Source organism: Brachyhypopomus gauderio, chromosome 2, assembly GCF_052324685.1.
Source record: "Brachyhypopomus gauderio isolate BG-103 chromosome 2, BGAUD_0.2, whole genome shotgun sequence".
NCBI lineage: Eukaryota > Metazoa > Chordata > Actinopteri > Gymnotiformes > Hypopomidae > Brachyhypopomus > Brachyhypopomus gauderio.
In genome coordinates, this window is record NC_135212.1 from 14,283,786 (window position 1) to 14,304,889 (window position 21,104).

The 21,104-nt window shown below is 42.9% G+C and overlaps 1 protein-coding gene across 1 annotated transcript in view; it reads right to left on the reverse strand.

Annotated features, from left to right (window-relative positions):
* rab28 (RAB28, member RAS oncogene family) overlaps positions 1–20,686 on the reverse strand; it is a 39,334-nt gene extending 18,648 nt beyond the window's left edge. Inside the window, 5 exon segments of the mRNA XM_076988022.1 lie at positions 3,370–3,499; positions 5,498–5,586; positions 13,058–13,139; positions 13,141–13,155; positions 20,467–20,686. Of these exon segments, the coding sequence (XP_076844137.1) occupies positions 3,370–3,499; positions 5,498–5,586; positions 13,058–13,139; positions 13,141–13,155; positions 20,467–20,541 (391 nt within the window). The 5' untranslated portion in view covers positions 20,542–20,686.
* Between the last annotated feature and the right edge of the window lie 418 nt (positions 20,687–21,104).

Sequence of the window (21,104 nt, forward strand, 5' to 3'; positions counted from 1 at the left end):
GGAAGAGAAGAAGAGACAGACAGAGGAAGAGAAGAAGAGACAGACAGAGACAGAGGAAGAGAAGAAGAGACAGACAGACAGAGAGGGAAGGAGCGAGACAGGGACCCCAAGAAATCCAAGACCTCGAAACACAGAGGAGCACTCAATTACAACACAATCACAACACTCAAACACAACACACAATCACAAACATTTAGTGATTTTGAATCAGTGTGTGCTAAAAGTGAGAGAGAGAAAGAGAGGGAGTGCTAAAAGAGAGTGTGATAAAATAGAGTGTGATAAAAAGAGTGTGCTAAAAGAGAGAGAATGTGCTAAAGAGTGTGCTAAGAGAGAGAGAGAGAGAATGTGCTAAAAGAGAGAGAGAGAGAGAGAGAGAGAGAATGTGCTAAAATAGAGAGAGAGAGAGAGAGAGAGTTTGCTAAAAGCAAATGAGTGATGAGGAGAGGTTAAGAGAGTTGAACCCATTAAAGTAACCAAAACAAGAATAAGAGAGAAAGCAGGCCTGTCTGGTAATACTTGGGAGAAGTGTGTGTGTGTGTGTGTGTGTGTGTGTGTGTGTGTGTGTGTGTGTGTGTGTGTGTGTGTGTGTGTGTACGTGTCTGTGTGTGTGTGTGTGTGCGTGCGTGCATGTGTGTGTCCATGTGTGCACACACACACACACACACACACACACACACACACACACACTCCCCCTCCCCCTCACACACACACACACTCTCCCCCTCACACACACACACACACACACTCTCCCCCTCACACACACACACACACACTCTTCCCCTCACACACACACACACACTCTTCCCCTCACACACACACACACACTCTCCCCCTCACACACACACACACACTCTCCCCCTCACACACACACACACACACACACTCTCTCCCCCTCACACACACACACACACACACACACACTCTCCCCCTCACACACACACACACACTCTCCCCCTCACACACACACACACTCTCCCCCTCACACACACACACACACACTCTCCCCCTCACACACACACACTCTCCCCCTCACACACACACTCTCCCCCACACACACACACACACACACTCTTCTCCTCACACACACACACACACACACTCCTCCTCACACACACACACACTCTCCTCCTCACACACACACACACACACACACACACACACACACACACACTCCTCCTCACACACACTGAGTGCAGGTGTAAAATAACTTAATCCTGCTACTGCAACATGGCGCTATGCAGCTGGGGTCTCCGTGGTACTCTGATGGTGTGCCAACTTTTCTGAAATTTGGTGACAGCCCGTTATCTAGATGGGAAGAAAGTCATATTCTCTGATAAGACTGTGAGAATATTTAAAGGAACTGGACTGGAATATATAGTGTTCACTTGAAAAACAGTTGTTTGGTAGTCTATCACCCCTGTATTTCAGGGTGATGCATGTTTAAATAAATCTGTTAAAGGGCTCCAGACATCCCCATGGCTACATGTTCTCATGTTGAGGCCCTTAGAGGGTCAGAGTGTAGGAGCTCAAACCAGGGTTGGACCAGAGTAGGAGGGTGTGTACTCCACACACCAGCACAGGAGAGTGTGTACTCCACACACCAGCACAGGAGAGTGTGTACTCCACACACCAGCACAGGAGAGTGTGTAGTCCACACACCAGCACAGGAGAGTGTGTACTCCACACACCAGCACAGGAGAGTGTGTACTCCACACACCAGCACAGGAGAGTGTGTACTCCACACACCAGCACAGGAGAGTGTGTACTCCACACACCAGCACAGGAGAGTGTGTACTCCTCACACCAGCACAGGAGAGTGTGTAGTCCACACACCAGCACAGGAGAGTGTGTAGTCCACACACCAGCACAGGAGAGTGTGTAGTCCACACACCAGCACAGGAGAGTGTGTAGTCCACACACCAGCACAGGAGATTGTGTAGTCCACACACCAGCACAGGAGAGTGTGTAGTCCACACACCAGCACAGGAGAGTGTGTAGTCCACACACCAGCACAGGAGAGTGTGTACTCCACACACCAGCACAGGAGAGTGTGTACTCCACACACCAGCACAGGAGAGTGTGTACTCCACACACCAGCACAGGAGAGTGTATACTCCACACACCAGCACAGGAGGGAGCAGACACCCATAGTCAAACCACACGCACACACGCACGCATGCAACCCTGGCAAAGAAGATGTGGGTGTATGACAAGAAGAAAGACTACTCTGCAGTTATAATCATATATATATGTGTGTGTGTGTGTGTGTGTGTGTGTGTGTGTGTGTGTGTGTGTGTGTGTGTGTGTGTGTGTGTGTGTGTGTGTGTGTGTGTGTGTGTGTGTGTGTGTGTGTGTGTGTGTGTCTTGGGAAGGGTAACTGAGAGCCATGGACTGAGGTAAGTATAAAGGTTGTGAAGAGACACACACACAGATGAGTGAACAGTAGTGAACACTGTAGTAGTTTATCTGACTGCATTCTTCGTGTGCACGGACCGATCAGAATACAGAAAGGCGGCTTTTAGTGGAAGCTCTGAACATCAAACAGACAAACAGAAACAGACTAAAACAGAAGCGTTTAAAGAATGAGTGACTGCAGGCGTCATCTCTACCACCTCTAGTGGACACGCAGGTGAACTACAGTGCAGTCTTGACTTCACATCTGAATGAAGGGGTAGGCTGATATTATGAATCTAGTTATTTAACAGAGATGGAGGCGTTGAGGAGTGGCTCACACAGACTGATGTAAACACTAAATGAGATATATATATATATATATATATAATATATAATATATATATATATATATACCTGGAACCTGGAATTGACAGCACTAATATATATATATATATATATATATATATATATATATATATATATATATATATATATATATATATATATATATATATATATTAGTGCTGTCAATTCCAGGTGCCGCGATTAAAATTCCTCACCAGGATTTTGCTCAAGCTTGCTATATTTTCTAATTAGCAATCCAGGTTAAATTAGTGGAATCAACAAAATCCAGGAAGCCTGAGCAAAATCCTGGTGAGGACTTTTAATCGCGGCACCTGGAATTGACAGCACTAATTTATATATATATATATATATCCAATACTAACATACTCACATAACCACATCCTAATGTAAATGTATTTATGTGTAATGTATCGCAAACTCCAAAGTTGCCTGTGTGTGAGTGTGTGCGCGCGCACGTCTGTATGTGTGTGTTCCAAATGGAAGTGGACTGTTGTTGTTGTTCCAGTATACTATGGCAGGTTGTGTGTGTGTGTGTGTGTGTGTGTGTGTGTGTGTGTGTGTGTGTGTGTGTGTGTGTGTGTGTGTGTGTGTGTGTGTGTGTGTACTCACTCTTATTGCCCACCAGAGCTATAACTGGTTGTACATCTGATTCCTCGTTTGCTTTCTTCACCATGTTGTACCAGTCCTCCAGGTTCTCAAAACTTTGAGAATTAGTAATGTCATATACCAGGAGAACACCCTGAAAACACACACACACACACACACACACACGCGCGCACACACACCGCACGCACACAAGCGTACGATACAGCATATTATATATCTCTCTCACTCACTCACTAGCACATACTTCACTTTTGTGTCATTTTCAATAACAAGAAATATATAAAGCAATATACAGAGGTTATGACTCACATGGCCAGAAATACTCTTCATTAAGAAAACAGAAACATCATTCATTCAGTGCAAATATTAATATAGTTAATAGCTGCTGAACAATTTCATGAAGATGGTTCAGTGCCAGCAGAGAGAAGAAATTACTGCAACCATTTATATACATAGATAGATACACACACACACACACACACACACACACACACATGTACACACACACACACACACACGTACACACATGTACACACACAACCATTTTAGGGCATATTAGGGCTGTTTGACAGCAACATCACTATTGCACTGAAAGGGCATTGTTGGAGCACGGATAAGCACTGGTCAAGATACAGTCCATCATAAAGAATCAATCAAAACACTGGTCCAGGGTTAGTGCTGGGCGGTATACCGGTTCGCACTGAAAACCGGTGTTTATTTTTGTTATCATAAGAATTTTTCATATACCGGCCACACCGGTTTAAATAACCTTGACGTGTCTGGAATGCAGCACGGACATTAATTGTTTCTCACGGGACACTTTTTATTGCTGCGCCGCTAAGCACACATGCAACAGAGCGCAAACCTAGCTTGCTGAAAACGAGGTACGTTCTGAACCAGAAATTCTACCAAACACTGAAGTAAAAGATCATGTCCCAAAGGAAATTTTGCCAAAGAAAGGAGCCGTGTCTGTTGTCAAGAAGTACATAGGGTTTTAAAGGTCGGACGTGGACCAAACAGTCACTTACTGACTGCTGCAGCACCCATGAAGCTCGCTCTGCTGCACTTGACGCTTATACTTGACGTGTTGCGACTGGCGCGAGGGTCCGCATGGCAAAAATTACGCAATCACGGTAGCTCCGCTGTCACGTTGCGAGGTCATGCACCTCTCGATTTTTGTAACTTCGCGGGTTCAGCTCTGCAGCGCTGTGTTTTGCGCTAAGTTATGTATGCAGGGTTCATACTCCTTTACAAGGTGGAATTCAAGCACTTGTATGGCACTTTCAAGGCCCATTTTCAATATTTTCCAGCACCTTAAGCTTAATTAAATTACATATTTATACAAATACACATGGTCAAAATGATTCAAAATAATTAGCTAAAAGACATGGTACCGTCTCCCCAGTATTCGACCCCTTTATTATTTATTTATTTAAATATTAGGTTATTTAATTAAATGTAAAATATTTGGGACTTTTCAGTACAATACAACCATACACCAATACACCAATAACAACCTGGTGTGCAATTTATTATATTACATGTAGCTGGTTGACAAGTTGTATAAACCTACAGTTTTGATGCTGTCTGAAAAATGTTTTAAATAAAAGGTTTTGCATTTTTACTGCAACTGTCATGCTATATGATTAATTCACTACTTTAGTGCTACCATTTGAAAACTGATCATGTGGGGCCATGCAAACCTGTATTACATGTAATACTTAGGTGGAGACATTCTTCTAACAGAGGAATAGGGTACTCAACCACTCTACTGTAGTAATTATTTTCGTAATCAATGCAGTTAACACATCATGCACAGGGGGAAAAACCGTCAAATACAGTGAAACGATATAATTTCGAAAAATACCGTGATATAGAATTTTGCTCATACCACCCAGCACATTCCAGGGTCAAGATATAGTCCACCACACTGTGTTTGTGTGTGTGGGAGAGGAAGTATTAACTGTACTGTTCTTAGCAGCATATCTGTGTAGTATTATTATTATAGAGGCTAATTAAATTGAACTGGAAATGAAAAAACACAATAAAATGCACTGCTCTTTTTCTCAGCTTACAAAACCCTGTGTGTGTGTGTGTGTGTGTGTGTGTGTGTGTGTGTGTACATACATACCTGTGCTCCATAAACATATTTATCCAGCATCTTTCCTCCGAGAGTTTGTCCTCCGATGTCCCACACCTGCAGAGTCACATTCTGGTTTCCTGAAACAGCAGATTCTATTATCTAACATCAGAATCAAAGACGTCTGCATTTAACACGGACTAATAATAATAATAATACATTTTATTTAACAACGCCTTTCTGACACTCAAGGTCGCCTTACACAATTTTTAAACAAAGTATAAAAATGACAATAATAATAATAGATAAAAAACAACAAAAACAGAAAAAACAGTATTCAACACAATGGATAAATAAGCACTATTGGGGTCAGACATTATAGGCAGCTCTAAACAAGTGCATTTTGAGACCCAACTTAAAATATGAAAAGGAATTTAAATTCCTCAAGTAAGGAGGCAAGGCATTCCATAGCCTAGGGGCAGAGCTACTAAAAGCCCTACTCCCCGTGGTGCTGACACGTATGGTGAGAACAGACAGGTGGATGGAGGCAGATGATCTCAATCACGAGTGAGAGGTGATATTAATAAGGTCTGATATATATGGTGGAGCAAGGTTGTGAATTGCCTTAAAAGTGAGAAGTAAAAGTTTGTACATGATACTTTGTCTAACTGGGAGCCTGTCCAGTTGATGTAAAACAGGAGTGATATTGTGAAAAGAAGGAGTTCTTGTAATGATACGTGCAGCTGCGTTTTGAACCATTTGAAGTTTGTGGAATGATTTAAAAGGAAGACCAGAAAGAAGAGAATTACAGTAATCCAAATGAGAAGTGACAAGCCTGTGAACCAGAATAGCAGTAGTGTGAGAGGAAAGAGAGGAGCGGAGGCGAGTGATATTTCTGAGGTGGAAATAAGCAGACCGAGTGATGTTATTGATGTGTGATTTAAATGAAAGTGTACTATCCAGGATGACACCCAAGTTCTTTACCTGAACCGAAGGAGACAATTGACAATTATCAATAGTGAGAGAAAAAGTTTCTGTGTTAGAAAGTTTGAATTTGGTGCCAACAAGTAGGACTTCTGTTTTGTCACTATTTAATTTGAGAAAATTAAAAGAGAACCATGTTTTAATTTCAGATAAGCAGCCAGTAAGGGAGGGCAAGGGAAAATTGGAAGTGGGCTTACTTGAGATGTAGAGCTGGGTATCATCAGCGTAAATGTGAAAATTTATATTACATTTATGAAAAATACTACAGAGGGGGAGAAGATATATAATAAAAAGAAGGGGCCCTAAGACTGAGCCCTGAGGAACCCCAGAGATAACAGAAGAGGGTTGAGAAGTGAAAGTTTTAAGTTGTATAAACTGAGTGCGGTTTGAAAGATGTGATTTAAACCATTTTAATGGTGTGTGAGCTATCCCAATGGAGGACAGGTTATGAAGGAGAATGGAGTGACAGTATCAAAAGCAGCAGTCAAATCCAGAAGAATAAGTATGGAAAGAAGACCAGAGTTGGCTGCAGAGAGGAGTTCATTGGTGATTCTAAGCAGTGCTGCTATGAGAAGAACGGAAACCGGACTGAATTTTGAAATGTGAAATATGAGAGTGAAGTTGAGCTGGTACTACTTTCTCAAGTATTTTTGAAATAAATGGCAGATTAGAGATGGGGCGTAAGTTATTAAAATCATTCAGATCAGCACCAGGTTTTTTTTTTATTGGGTTGATTGCTGCAATCTTAAAAGCTGCTGGTACTGTCCCAGTTGTGAGAGAATAATGAACGATAGCAGTAATAAGAGTAAGGAGAGAAGGTAGACAGGATTTAACCAGTGTTGTGGGGAAAGGGTCAAGTGAGCAAGTAGATGGCTTAGCATTATAAATGAGATCAGAAAGCTCAGAGATAGAAGGAAGAGAGAAATATGAAACATAGGTTGAAGGAAGAAAAGATTCATAGGATGTTCTAGAAAGTGTAGGTGATAGTAGGGAAGAGTCAGAGACAGTCGCAAAATTAAAGTGTGTTCTAAAAGACTTGCAAATCTTCTTAATTTTCTCATTGAAAAAAGACAGAATTACAATAACGAGTAGAACACAGGTACTGTGGAAAAGAGTCCGGCACTTGAACAGTTTCTTTATAAAATACATAAAGTGATCTAGTGTCACCATTCATGGAAGCAATTAAACCAGAATAGTAATTAGATTTAGTTTGAGCTAAACATTCTTTATAATGAAACATATGGTCCTTGTACATGTCCTTGTGAATGGAGAGACCAGTTTTCCGAAACAGTCGCATAAACTGCCATCCCTTAATTTTTAAGAGCCGAAGTTCAGGGGTGAACCAAGGGGCAGAGTGCGAGAAGTGGACCGTACATGATTTCAGCGGGGCAAGAGAGTCACGGCTGGCCTGAAGACCAGTGTTATAGTGACACCAGCTCATCAGGGACCATTTGTTGATGAAAATCCAAATGAGCAACTAAACTGGAGGACAGGAAAACTAGGTCAATATTTTTAATATTGCGGAAGGTGATGAGACGGGGTAACTTATTAGTGGTGAGAGGGAGGTTAACATTAAAAGAAAGAAGAAAGTGGTCAGATAAAATTAGTTCTTCAACAGAACAGTTAAAAGGAGCAACCCCCAAACAACAAACTAGGTCCAAAATGTGACCTTTAGAGTGAGTGGGAGCGTCAATGGATTCATGCAGTCCGAAGCTCTCCAAGCATGATATGAAATCTTTTAAGTAGATTGTTAGCGCTGTCCATATGAATATTAAAATCACCCATAACTATAACAGCCGGCGAGAGAGTGATCAGATGTGTGAGTAGGGTAGCGAAATCGTGAATAAAATCTTTATTGTGTTTAGGAGGCCGGTAGACATTAACAATGATGGTAGGAGTGGAGCCAGCAAGTTGACAGATCTGTGCCTCAAAGGAGGTAAAAACAGGAGCAGACACTGGAGAGACTTTTAAATTCTCCCGATGAATTATCGCAAGACCTCCTCCTCAGCCAGTCTCACAAGGTTTGCACATGTAAACATACCCCACAGGAGTCGATTCATTAAGTTGAGAATAGTCATTTTGCTAATCACATACTCAAACACAGGAACTATTTCTTTTTTGATTATGTCTCTCATTTACCTTTTTTTTAAATAAATAATTATCTTTCATATGCATCCTTTTAAAAAGTTAGAAACAAAAGGAAGACTCAATACAATCTATCAGTATTGCAATGTAAAGCCAGGGTTAATGGCTGGGGTGAGGGTGGACGTGTGTGTGCGTGTGTGTGTGTGTGTGTGTGTGTGTGTGTGTGTGTGTGTGTGTGTGTGTGTGTGTGTGTGTGTGTTCAAAACTCTAATTACAACTGTAATAAAACTAGCCCTAACCTAGAGTAAGATCAGCAAGAGTGGAAGAGGGAGTTCTAGAGCTGCCCAAAATTCTAGGATCAGATTCCAGAATTACAGTTGATTAATTTACACTTAATGATGCAGACATAATAAAGAATCTGACAATACTTTATGGGACTAAAATTTCATTTACCCCAGTCTACCCCGAGTATTTGCAGGTGTTATGAGTTTCTTTTTAAGACGGTTTATGCCATAATAATAAAGTTAAATGGCCAAAATACACACACTTCTGCCATGGAAATGTCTCAGATTGTAATTACAATGATCACTGTGGTAGTTGTGTTTGTCGTGCTGGATCTAACGACCCCAGTGTTCCTTTAACAGTATTGTGAAATTATAGTAAAAAGGTTTTTTACAGTATTCTCACCTAAACTATTTTTACAGATTTCTGACTGACTGTACTGACGAGACAGATGAGAGCTTAAGAATAAACACTTAAACCCTCATTTAGCTCTCAGTCTCCCTCTTTCTCTCCATCTCCATCACTCTCCTTCTCTCTCTCCCTATTTTTCTCTTTCTCTCTGCCAAAACCACTTGTACAGCAAAATACGTCTTGTTAAGAAAAATAATACTAATTAAAATATAAAATATGAAGACAGAATAAGCAGACAATACATTTGTGTGTGTGCGTGTGTGTGCGCGCGCGCGCGCGTGTGTGTGTGTGTGTTTGATGGTAATATAAACTTTTATATAGAGAGAGAAATAAAAGGAAGAATGCAGACCTCTGGGAAGACTGGAGAATGTTACAGATGGAGTAATCTAATAGAGGGTTACCCCCATCTACCTCTTACCCCTGCTTACTACCTCCTCTTACCCCTTGTCTCGCCCCTACCCCCTGCTCAAACCCTTCTCTTTTCACACTCTCTCTCTTACCTCCCCTCTCCTACCCCCTTCTCACACCCCCCCCCCTTCTCTCTCTCTCACTCTTACCCTTTCCGGATGGGAGCGTACAGTGTTACAGTCACTACACCCAGACTACACATGCACAACCACACTGAAGAGTCACGTCCATCTGTTTGTGTGTCTGTGTGTGTGTGTGTGTGTGTGTGTGTGTGTGTGTGTGTGTGTGTGTGTGTGTTCATCCCACTCTTCTTCACTCATGAAACATACCCTCTCTTTATTTATTCTAAGATCCAGTCTTTACGGTAAGTGAATCCCATTGGCTGGCAGCCAGGACAGATTCTGCTGATGTGGTACAAATGAGACACACAAACACGCACGCATGTACAAACACACACCCCCACACACACAAAAACGGCTGAGTTATAGTGCATGGGAGCGTGAAAACAAAAACACGAAGCTTCACTGCCCCTCCTGCCTGGGAAGAGTGTCTGGAGAGAACCCTGCCAGGAAGAGTGTACACTCCACGCTAGAAACCTCCACCCGAATCTCTCCACCGCTGGGAGGAAACCTACACAGGCTCTCCCGTGTCCCCTGCAGAACGCTCCGGATCGATCTATGAATCCAGGCATTCAGAGCGCTGCGATAAATACAGCGTTACGCTCAACCTCAACAAACATGACAGAAAAGAAATACTTCAGAATAGCAGGAGCCCTCCAAGACTCTAAACAAGTCAACACAAGAGAAATGTAAAACATATCACTAATGTCCGGTAATGTACCTTACACAAACACACCTACTGCGGCCTTCAACTTTACATTCTTTTAAACCTCAGTGCATTCAAAGTAAATATCATACACGCTTGAGGATTTTCTGTGAGATTGGGTTTGGTCACTTCTCATTTTTGAATTTCACAACTGATACTTTTTATAATCATTTACAAAAGAAGCCAAATAGATGTACAGATTCATAAAAATGTGCAGAAACACCATTTTGCGCTATAGACTTCCTAGATAACAAATATCCCAAATATTATAATGAATATATAACCAGCACCATCTACAACAAATAATATTTTTATAATAATGAAAGAAAAATAAATGTTTTAAGTTTCGCAAAAGACTCTTTCAAACTTTGCATTAAGACTTCACTATGATCTCCCAAAAATAAGAAAAAAAACCAACACCCAAAACTCCTCCCCTATATCCAACCCCTCCAAACTCCTCCCCTATATCCAACCCCTCCAAACTCCACCCCTATATCCAACCCCTCCAAACTCCACCCCTATATCCAACCCCTCCAAACTCCACCCCTATATCCAACCCCTCCAAACTCCTCCCCTATATCCAACCCCTCCAAACTCCTCCCCTATATCCAACCCCTCCAAACTCCTCCCCTATATCCAACCCCTCCAAACTCCACCCCTATATCCAACCCCTCCAAACTCCACCCCTATATCCAACCCCTCCCAACTCCACCCCTATATCCAACCCCTCCAAACTCCTCCCCTATATCCAACCCCTCCAAACTCCACCCCTATATCCAACCCCTCCCAACTCCACCCCTATATCCAACCCCTCCAAACTCCTCCCCTATATCCAACCCCTCCAAACTCCACCCCTATATCCAACCCCTCCAAACTCCTCCCCTATATCCAACCCCTCCAAACTCCCCTATATCTAGGTACCTTCACTTCAAAACCCTTTACCAGCACACAGAGAAGCAGCCCTGAGTGAGCTTTCAAAGTATTCACTCACACACACACGCGCGCACACACACACACACACACACACACACACACACACACACACACACACACACACACACACACACACACACACACACACACACACACATACTTAACACTGAGACATAGGGATACACACTGTGATACTTTCTCTCTCACACACACGCGCACACACACACACACACACACACTCAGATTCTAAGTACCAAACACTTCAGAGAACCACACAGTGGCGGTACTCACGTCAGACTCAACGAAACCCTGAAGTTCACATACATCTAATCCCTCAGCAATCACAGGTGAAACCCCCACGGCGATGTACAACCGTGAACACATGTTTCACACCAGGCACACAGACCAGGGAAGCCATAAGATACTCAAGTAATGTCCTCCTGGAGCCAGTGATGGGGTCGGTACAGACTTACGCCATCTTTTAGAGCTAAAGGCAAAAGCTGAAGCTATATAGAACATCAAGCATATTTCCAAGTCCACCTGACTTCCGGACATCCCCCCTAACCCTTGGACAGTGGGTAGGAGATGACCCCAGGGGTTAATTACGTGCAGGGTTTAGCACGCTGAAGCATATTTTATTTGTAAATAAGGTTTGTTTGTAGCAGGGTAAGTTTGTTAGGGAACTTGTAGACAAGTCAGCCACATAATTGCTTGTGCAGCTCGACCTTAGAAACCGTAAATTAAGAGTAGCTGTGAGTGATCAGAAGTAGATGAAAGGTCTAGTCAGTGTGGATGAGGAGAACTCCTGGTAGGGGTAATGCACCACAACGGTGGAATGTCTGAGGCCATCATTACATACGTCACTGTGTAATGTGATAAATCCAGACGGAAGAGGCATTAATGATACCAGCTTTAGTCACTGTGAAGGCCAGTATGGATCTGCTGGGTGTATAATAGGTCAAATACCTGTGGAGCAGCAGTGAGTGTGTGTTAGTGCTGCTAGCAGACAGGGCTAGATAAAGCCTTAATCACTTGGAAGGCCATGGTGGATTTATTGGGTAGTGTTTGTTAGTGACATAGTGCTTATAGAAGTGTGGCTTGGTTCAAAAGTGAGTTGGAGGAGGGAGGGATGCCCTGGCTACAGCCTTTATAGTGCACTTAGCCCTGCCTACAGCCTTCATAGTGCACTTAGCCCTGCCTACAGCCTTCATAGTGCACTTAGCCCTGCCTACAGCCTTCATAGTGCACTTGTCCTGCCTACAGCCTTCATAGTGCACTTAGCCCCTTTGCAGGACACAAGTGTACAGCATGGGTCTGTTAAGGATTGACCCTCAGTAGTTGTGGAGCCATTCTGAGTGCAGCCTGTGTTCACCCCACCTAGTGCCCTAATGCTGCATACACACACACACACACACACACACACACACACACACACACACACACACACACACACACACACACACACACACACACACACACACACACACACACACACACACACGTGTGCACAGAGCTCTTCAACAGACCAGCAGCTGGGTTGCCGTGGCGATGGTGAGTGGGTCAGGAAGGGCACTTAATGAGCCTGGTCGTCTTCAGGTTCACTTTCACCTCCCTAAACACTTCAGCACTGACACCGAAACCTTGGCCTGCCTGTGTGTGTGTGTGTGTGTGTGTGCGCCTCACCTGGCAAGGTGATTCTCTTGAGGAAGAAGTCCAGCCCTATCGTCTGTTTGTACTGTTTCCCAAAAGCCTCCTGCGCAAATCGGGGTGGCGAGTGATGTCTGGAGCGCAGAGACAGTGAGGGAGAGAGAGAGAGAGAGAGAGAGAGAGAGAGAGAGAGAGAGAGAGAGAGAAAGGGAGAGAGAGTAGGAGAGAGAGAGGGGGGGGGTGAGAGAGGGAGAGAGACAGAGAGAGAGAAAGGGGGAGAGAGAGAGAGAGAGAGAGAGAAAGGGAGAGAGAGTAGGAGAGAGAGGGGGTGAGAGAGGGAGAGAGACAGAGAGAGAGAAAGGGGGAGTGAGAGAGAGAGAGAGAGAAAGAGGTTACTGGGGGCTAAAATGAAAATCAAACCACACATCTAGCACCCTAAGCTATTTGAACACATATGATGTAATACACCAGTATAAGGTAATGAGTATAGTGCAGTCTGAGACGTCGTGTGGATGTGTTTACACCCAGCCAGGATCCCCAGTGTAGTGTGAACATGGCGGAAGAATGAGCTGCCCCTGTTTGTAGCATGATGGAGGTTTAACACCAACACTGGGGGTGGCACATCGCTCATCAACATCCAGTGAGCTAAACACAGACGTGTGTGTGTGTCTCATAGTGGGACCGCAGGCTGTGTGGTGGGGCGGGGCTATGACATCACTCGTGACGTTCTGCATTAAGTTGCTGTCAATCACAGCCAATTAGGAGCACAGCTGTGCATCTGCGTACATACCCCACACACCACATAACTCAACATCCTACTGACATACACAGAGCGCAAGTGTGGAGTGTGTGTGTGTGTGTGTGTGAGTGTGTGTATGTGCATGTATGTATGTGTGTGTGTGTGTGTGTGTGTGTATGAATGTGCGTGTGTATGTGCGTTTGTGTATGTATGTGCGTGCGTGTATGTGCGTGCGTGTGTGTGTGAGTGTGTGTATGTGCATGTATGTATGTGTGTGTGTGTGTGTGTGTGTGTGTGTATGTGCGTGTGTGTGTGTGTGTGTGTGTGTGTGTGTGTGTATGTGCGTGTGTGTGTGTGTGTGTGTGTGTGTATGTGCGTGCGTGTATGTGTGTGTATGTGCGTGCGTGTGTGTGTGTATGCATGTGCATGTGTGTGTGTGTGTGTGTGTGTGTGTGTGTGTATGTGCATGTGCATGTATGTGTGTGTGTATGTATGTGCGTGTATGTGTGTGTGTGTGTATGTGCGTGTATGTGTGTGTGTGTGTGTGTGTGTGTATGTGTGTGTGTGTGTGTGTGTGTATGTGCGTGTGTGTGTATGTGGGAAACAGAGGTCCGTGGGAAAAGGCAGAATATGTTGTATATATGCCAGCTTCCATTTGACTGATGGGGGAGAAGGACAGAAATTAATGTCTCAATGTCTGTGAGAGAGAGAGAGAGAGAGAGAGAGAAAAGAGAGAGAGAGAGAGAGAGAGAGAGAGAGAAAGGCAGACAGACAGACAGAGAGAAAGGCAGACAGACAGAGAAAAAGGCAGAGACAGAGAGAAAGGCAGACAGACAGACAGAGAGAGAGAATGAGAGAGAGAGAGAGAAAGATAGACAAACAAAGAATGAGAGAGAGAATGAGAGAGAGAGAGGTAGAGAGATAGGCAGACAGACAGAGAGACAGAAAGAGTGTGTGTGGGTATGAGAGGGGAGGAGCTTTGTTGCAGTTACCACAGTCTTGTCTTTTGTAATGCAGGGACAGCCACACTAATACACATGTACATACACAGCAGTACAGCGAATATACACATGCACACACACCATATATAGCCAATGGACTTTTAAAAACAAACCAAAGAAGAGAAAGATTTATATTTATCCTTTACTATAAATAAATCACATATACGAAAGCCCATCCAGAATCATCTTACACGAATCACACTCTCAAAAACGTGGCACAGTTGATCTTCCACTAATATCACATACAAATCAACATACCCAGCCTGTTTCATCTTACACTAATAAGACACAAAAACGTGTGGGTTAGGAGTAAGACTAGGGCTAGCTCGGCTTTTATGAGGCACCTTTCTGGAACACAGCAGGCTAACGTGTTCCTGAATGCAAATGTTCTCCAAAATGTTCTTGAATGGATCAAACTTTCAGTCATGGTTCCACTCAAACTGCAGCAAAATTCTGATCACTGGCTTTGCCTCTAAATCTCTGTCTCCCTAACCTAATAGGAAAGAAGTTTTTATAAACTACATAAACAGAGAGAGCACAGAAAACAACTCTATATTATGCTATTATATTATAGAAATATCCATCTCTGTCTCTCTGGTGCACACATGCACTCGTTCAGACCTCGACATCCTAACACACTTATTCACACTCCAGCAGGATTGTAACGCAGCCACAGGATTACAGACATGCAGAATTATGTATGCACAGGATTATGGTGGGAGTAGTACAGGATTACAGCCTGATCATGGCAAGCAGGGTTACTGTAATCACACACACACACACACACACACACACACACACACACACACACACACACACACACACACACACACACACACACACACACACACACACACAGAAGTGGTCCATTCACAGAGGTGGCATGAAGTTTTAGAGTTTCTTGGGCTGGTTGTTCATTTGTGCAATGACAGAAAATTAGTTGTGAGAGATTGACACAGAGAGAAGAGAGGAAGAATGTGTGTGTGTGTGTGTGTGTGTGTGTGTGTGTGTGTGTGTGTGTGTGTGTGTGTGTGTGTGTGTGTGGTAAACCCTGACTAGTCTACGCATGGGAAATGATAATTACACACATGTACTGCTCATTCTCTGAAATTTCTTGACATTGCCATGAAACAGCACAAATGAACCACCATCCTAAAGTACACTATAAAACTCCACACGCACGGTCTGCCACATCAGTCTGGGTTCTTGTGTGTGAGTGTGTGTGTGTGAGTGTGTGAGTGTGTGTGTGGGTGTGTGTGTGAGTGTGTGTGAGTGGGTGTGTGTGTGAGTGGGTGTGTGTGTGAGTGGGTGTGTGAGTGTGTGGGTGTGTGTGTGAGTGTGTGTGTGGGTGTGTGTGTGGGTGTGTGTGTGGGTGTGTGTGTGGGTGGGTGTGTGTGTGTGTGAGTGTGTGTGGGTGTGTGTGAGTGTGTGTGTGTGTGTGTGTGTGTGTGTGTGTGTGTGTGTGTGTGTGAACGTTCTGGTCTGTACGTGCCAGCCCAGAGGTTTGGCACTGGGACATGTTCAAACAGAGGACTTACAGTACAGTAACACTATCCTTCAGTCTGCATCATTTTAACCAAGCAACTGAACAAACAGCTGGTTCGCAAAAATGGCACGGCAACGGTCGTGTCTAATCGCCACGGTTACAGCGCAGTCTCACGTCCTTCAAGTCAAGGCAACAGATGGAATCAGACAGCAAAACAGGCACCGCTGCTTCCGTCTTAATCACTCCACTGAATCACATCCTACACCATAATCTCGTTTGTTTTGTGCGGTTTGGGGGGTTTATTTTCAGCTCTAGAACTGGGACACATACGCTTGCAGCGGCTGGTCTGAGACGCAAGGCGGCCTCAACTAACCACCCCATTCTGAGGACTCCAGTGACCAGTGCAGGACCACAGAGGCCCATAGTGTAGGTGTAGGTCTCTCTCTCTCTCTCTCTCTCTCTCCCTCTCCCTCTCCCTCTCCCTCTCCCTCTCCCTCTTTCTGGTGTGTTACTTGGTTGATTCATGCGGGAGCAGGGGGGGATATTTTGATGTTGTCCATTTCAGCAGCTTTGTTTTGCCATTATTGCTGTCTGGATGTTTTCTTTCACTGGTCCCAGTGTGCTGTACTGAGGTCAGTGTTTTATACAGTAAGGTAGGTGATCACTGGTGCCGGTGTGCTGTACTGAGGTCAGTGTTTTATAATGTACGGTAGATGATCACTGGTGCCGGTGTGCTGTACTGAGGTCAGTGTTTTATACAGTACGGTAGATGACTGTTTCTCAACCCAGTCCTTGAGGCCCACCAGATGGTTCCACATTTTTGCTCCAACATAATGGGAACTTGGACAGAGCAAAGTTGTGGAACTGCCAGTGGGCCCTGTGGACTGGGTTGAGAAACACTGTGGTAGACCATTAAGAAAAATTACAGGAATATACACTAGTATAATATACATTACTTAGTAATAACTATCACGTATCCCAGAACCTCACCAGAACAGACAGAGTGGCAATCTGATGTACCAACTCAGAAACTGGAAAAACAGTAGTACTACTTAACAAATGCCCATTAGCTTGTTATGCAGCAGTCTGTCATAATGAAAACCTAAACTGGCAAAAATACAAGTGTGTGCAATAGAGTACAGATGATGGAGACCTGAATCGCTATTCCAAAATAAGAGTTTGAGATGTAGCCCATCACTGACTACAACACAAACATTGACTATCCTAAACGTAATGCAAACATTAAAGCAACTAGTCTCACTTACATAACCTTACACTTATTTTCTGTCCAAATCCCATGTCTATCCTTTCCTTGGTGACTTCCTGCACAAAAAAAACATACATTTGCTGATCTTGTTTATGCCCTAGTCCTGTAGTCCTGTAGTACTGCAGTCCTGTAGTCCTGTAGGCTCTAGTTTCTCTTCTTGTAAAGTGTAAGAAAGGAATTGTGAGACATGAAGAACTGTCAGCAGAGTTGTTTCACACACAAAAACACAACTGACAGAGGCAGAAAGCAGATTGTTGGCCAGCCCTGTGTACAGAAAGAGCCCCATATGCAGGCCTGAACACACCAACAGGGGTAGAATCACGACTGTAGCCTCAAGCACAGCCCCCAGTTCAGCTACAGACACTATTAACACAGACAGATGAGTGGCGGACTTTAAACAGCCTTATCTTTAAGATGCACTGCCCTCCAGCTCACCACAGATCACAGCTTCTGTACATTCAGAAAGAGATGAATATCTAGCTGAATCATGTCTGTGAATGAGAGAGAAACTCTTTCCAATTGGGGCTTAGACGGGAGCAGACATATTTAGATGGTTCAAAAAAGGTGCAGCAGGTAAAACAACTGGACTGGAGGCTAGTCAGAGAGAGATTCTTACGTTAACACACAAGTACAGAATACCAAAGAACATACTAGGGGTGTGTTTTAAAAATCGATTTTTTAATTCAAATCGATCTTCATTTGAATGATTTGATATCGATTTATTAAACCTGAGATCGATCTTTAGAATTGGCCAATTTTCCCCGCACATGCGCACCAGTGGCGGCTGGTGCAAAAAAAATTGAGGGGGGCGCAAAAAAATGAAAAAAAAAAATGCACCGATTTAACGTCTCGCGTTTTATCTCGCGTGACGTGCTTGAACTCCACCTTGTAAAGGTGTATGAACCCTGCAAACATGACTTTGTTCATTATGCTGAAGCGCGGCGCGCGTGAAGTTACAAAATTCGAGAGGTGCACGACCTCGCGAAGCGACAGGGCACGGACGGAGCCACCGCCGGTTGCGACGCGTCAAGTATAAAGCTGTGAAGTTTTCTCAACAGCTGGCAATATTGTTACTGCACAAAGGAGCTGTCTCACTCCTCAACATGTTGATCAATATTGTTACTGCACAAAGGAGCTGTCTCACTCCTCAACATGTTGATCAATATTGTTACTGCACAAAGGAGCTGTCTCACTCCTCAACATGTTGATCAATATTGTTACTGCACAAAGGAGCTGTCTCACTCCTCAACATGTTGATCAATATTGTTACTGCACAAAGGAGCTGTCTCACTCCTCAACATGTTGATCAATATTGTTACTGCACAAAGGAGCTGTCTCACTCCTCAACATGTTGATCAATATTGTTACTGCACAAAGGAGCTGTCTCACTCCTCAACATGTTGATCAATATTGTTACTGCACAAAGGAGCTGTCTCACTCCTCAACATGTTGATCAATATTGTTACTGCACAAAGGAGCTGTCTCACTCCTCAACATGTTGATCAATATTGTTACTGCACAAAGGAGCTGTCTCACTCCTCAACATGTTGATCAATATTGTTACTGCACAAAGGAGCTGTCTCACTCCTCAACATGTTGATCAGCTCCTTTTCTTGCAGAAAAAAATTGACAATCTCCCAAGATGTTAGAAAGCAGTCATGAATAAATCTTAGTTTTTGGACATTAATGTTTACAATATTCAGGACTATGTTCTTAAATTGTTTTGTTACATGTTTAAAAAAAAAAACTTAATTTGCACTTTAAAAGGCTGTTCAAAACCGCTTTCAATGCCTTTTCTGGTAAAGGAGCTATGTGGAAGTGTGTGCATTAATTGATATAAAAAAGAATGTAACTGTTGTTCACAGTATAAACACTAATATCTTAATACATTTTAATAAAGTTTGAGTGTTGCTTGTATCATTACAACATTTCACATTCAAACTACACTTTTTATTGTAACTGAAATTTCCCTACAAGAATCGATATTGAATCGGATCGAATCAAAATGAAAATCGAATTGAATCGGGACCATGTGAATCGGAATCGAATCGAACTGGGAAATCAGTGGTGATACCCACCCCTAGAACATACCGAACATGTAGAACCCGAAGAACATAAGAACATAATTACTGGTCCTTCCAAGATGCTTGTGTAGCATCTCTGTATCAGTGTAACACTGTTTGAACTCAGGCACAGTTTGACAGTAGTGATGCTCGTACGTATTGTAGCCAGACATTCTGTAAAACTGGAACCATTGTACAATGGGAGGACTGGAAAGTCAAGCTACATGTTATGTATTACTGTAAGTAACTCAAAATGGTACAGAACAAATGTTGAAACTGAGAAACATTGTCTTTTTGACAGCCTCTATGCCTTTTTTTATTTAATGTCACTAACATTAAAAGCTAAAAAATAAGTTGGAACAGGGACAACAAAACACTAGAGGAACGCACACACACACACACACACACACACACACACACACACACACACAATGTTTCCCAACAAATACAACAAACAAGTTGGCATATGATTGTCACATCATGTTCCCTATATATTATTATATATAATGTTTTATGTGTAAATTTAATAAAACAACCACTAAATCAACTGAGACAAAAATATCAGTTGTTTACTGTATTATTAGTATATTACTGTATATGATTATTAGACATAATCATCTTCATATTGTGAATATATGTATACGTGTGTACATACACACATACATACATACATACATATATGATTTATATATGAGAATCAGAATGCTATGATAAAGCTATCTATCTTACTAAGGAGATATTTCACTGAGCTCGTTAGGGCTTTCAGTCACATATCTGCTACAGGTTTAGAGTTTGTTAACTAACCTGGTGAATTGTTCATGTAACTACAGTCGTGTTTATAACAGCGAGCTGCGTTATGAACCTTCACAGCCACGTTAGCATCCCTCACCTTTCCCGAGGCTCCGTCCCCGATCAGAACTACTTTCAGCTGCCGGTCTTGACTGTCTTCTTCTGAATCAGACATACTGTTGATATATATACAGTAAAGACAGAAATATGCTGTAAGAGTGAAGAAAACGGAGAAGACACCAGCGGCTAATCAAGCGAGTCCCACCATTATAACACACAACGCGCCTGCGCTAGGCAACCGGGCGCCATCTTCACTCTACGGGCAAGTACCATTTCAGCAGCTTACCACTGTGCGACAAATATTAACAGCGCTTGCATGGTGAACGTCTTTTATGAAAGTTTATTGTTTTCTATTGGTTACTATATCAAATACAATTATAACATGTAGATGAATGTTTAAACACAGACAGTGATTAATGCGAATACAGTTGTGTTCCTGCCAACCACAGAGATGGATTCGTCCAAAATGACGCTTCCCCGTAGCTAAGGTAACCGAGATCAGAGGGTTCTGTGCGTATAACCAATGCGGTTTTGAAGTTGAATATATATGCGCATTGTATATATAATGTATGTAATTATATATAATACAATTTTATATATATAGTAACATATATTATATATTTATATGTTTATATTTGTATAATAAATATATTCTAATAAAAAATAATATAATATAAA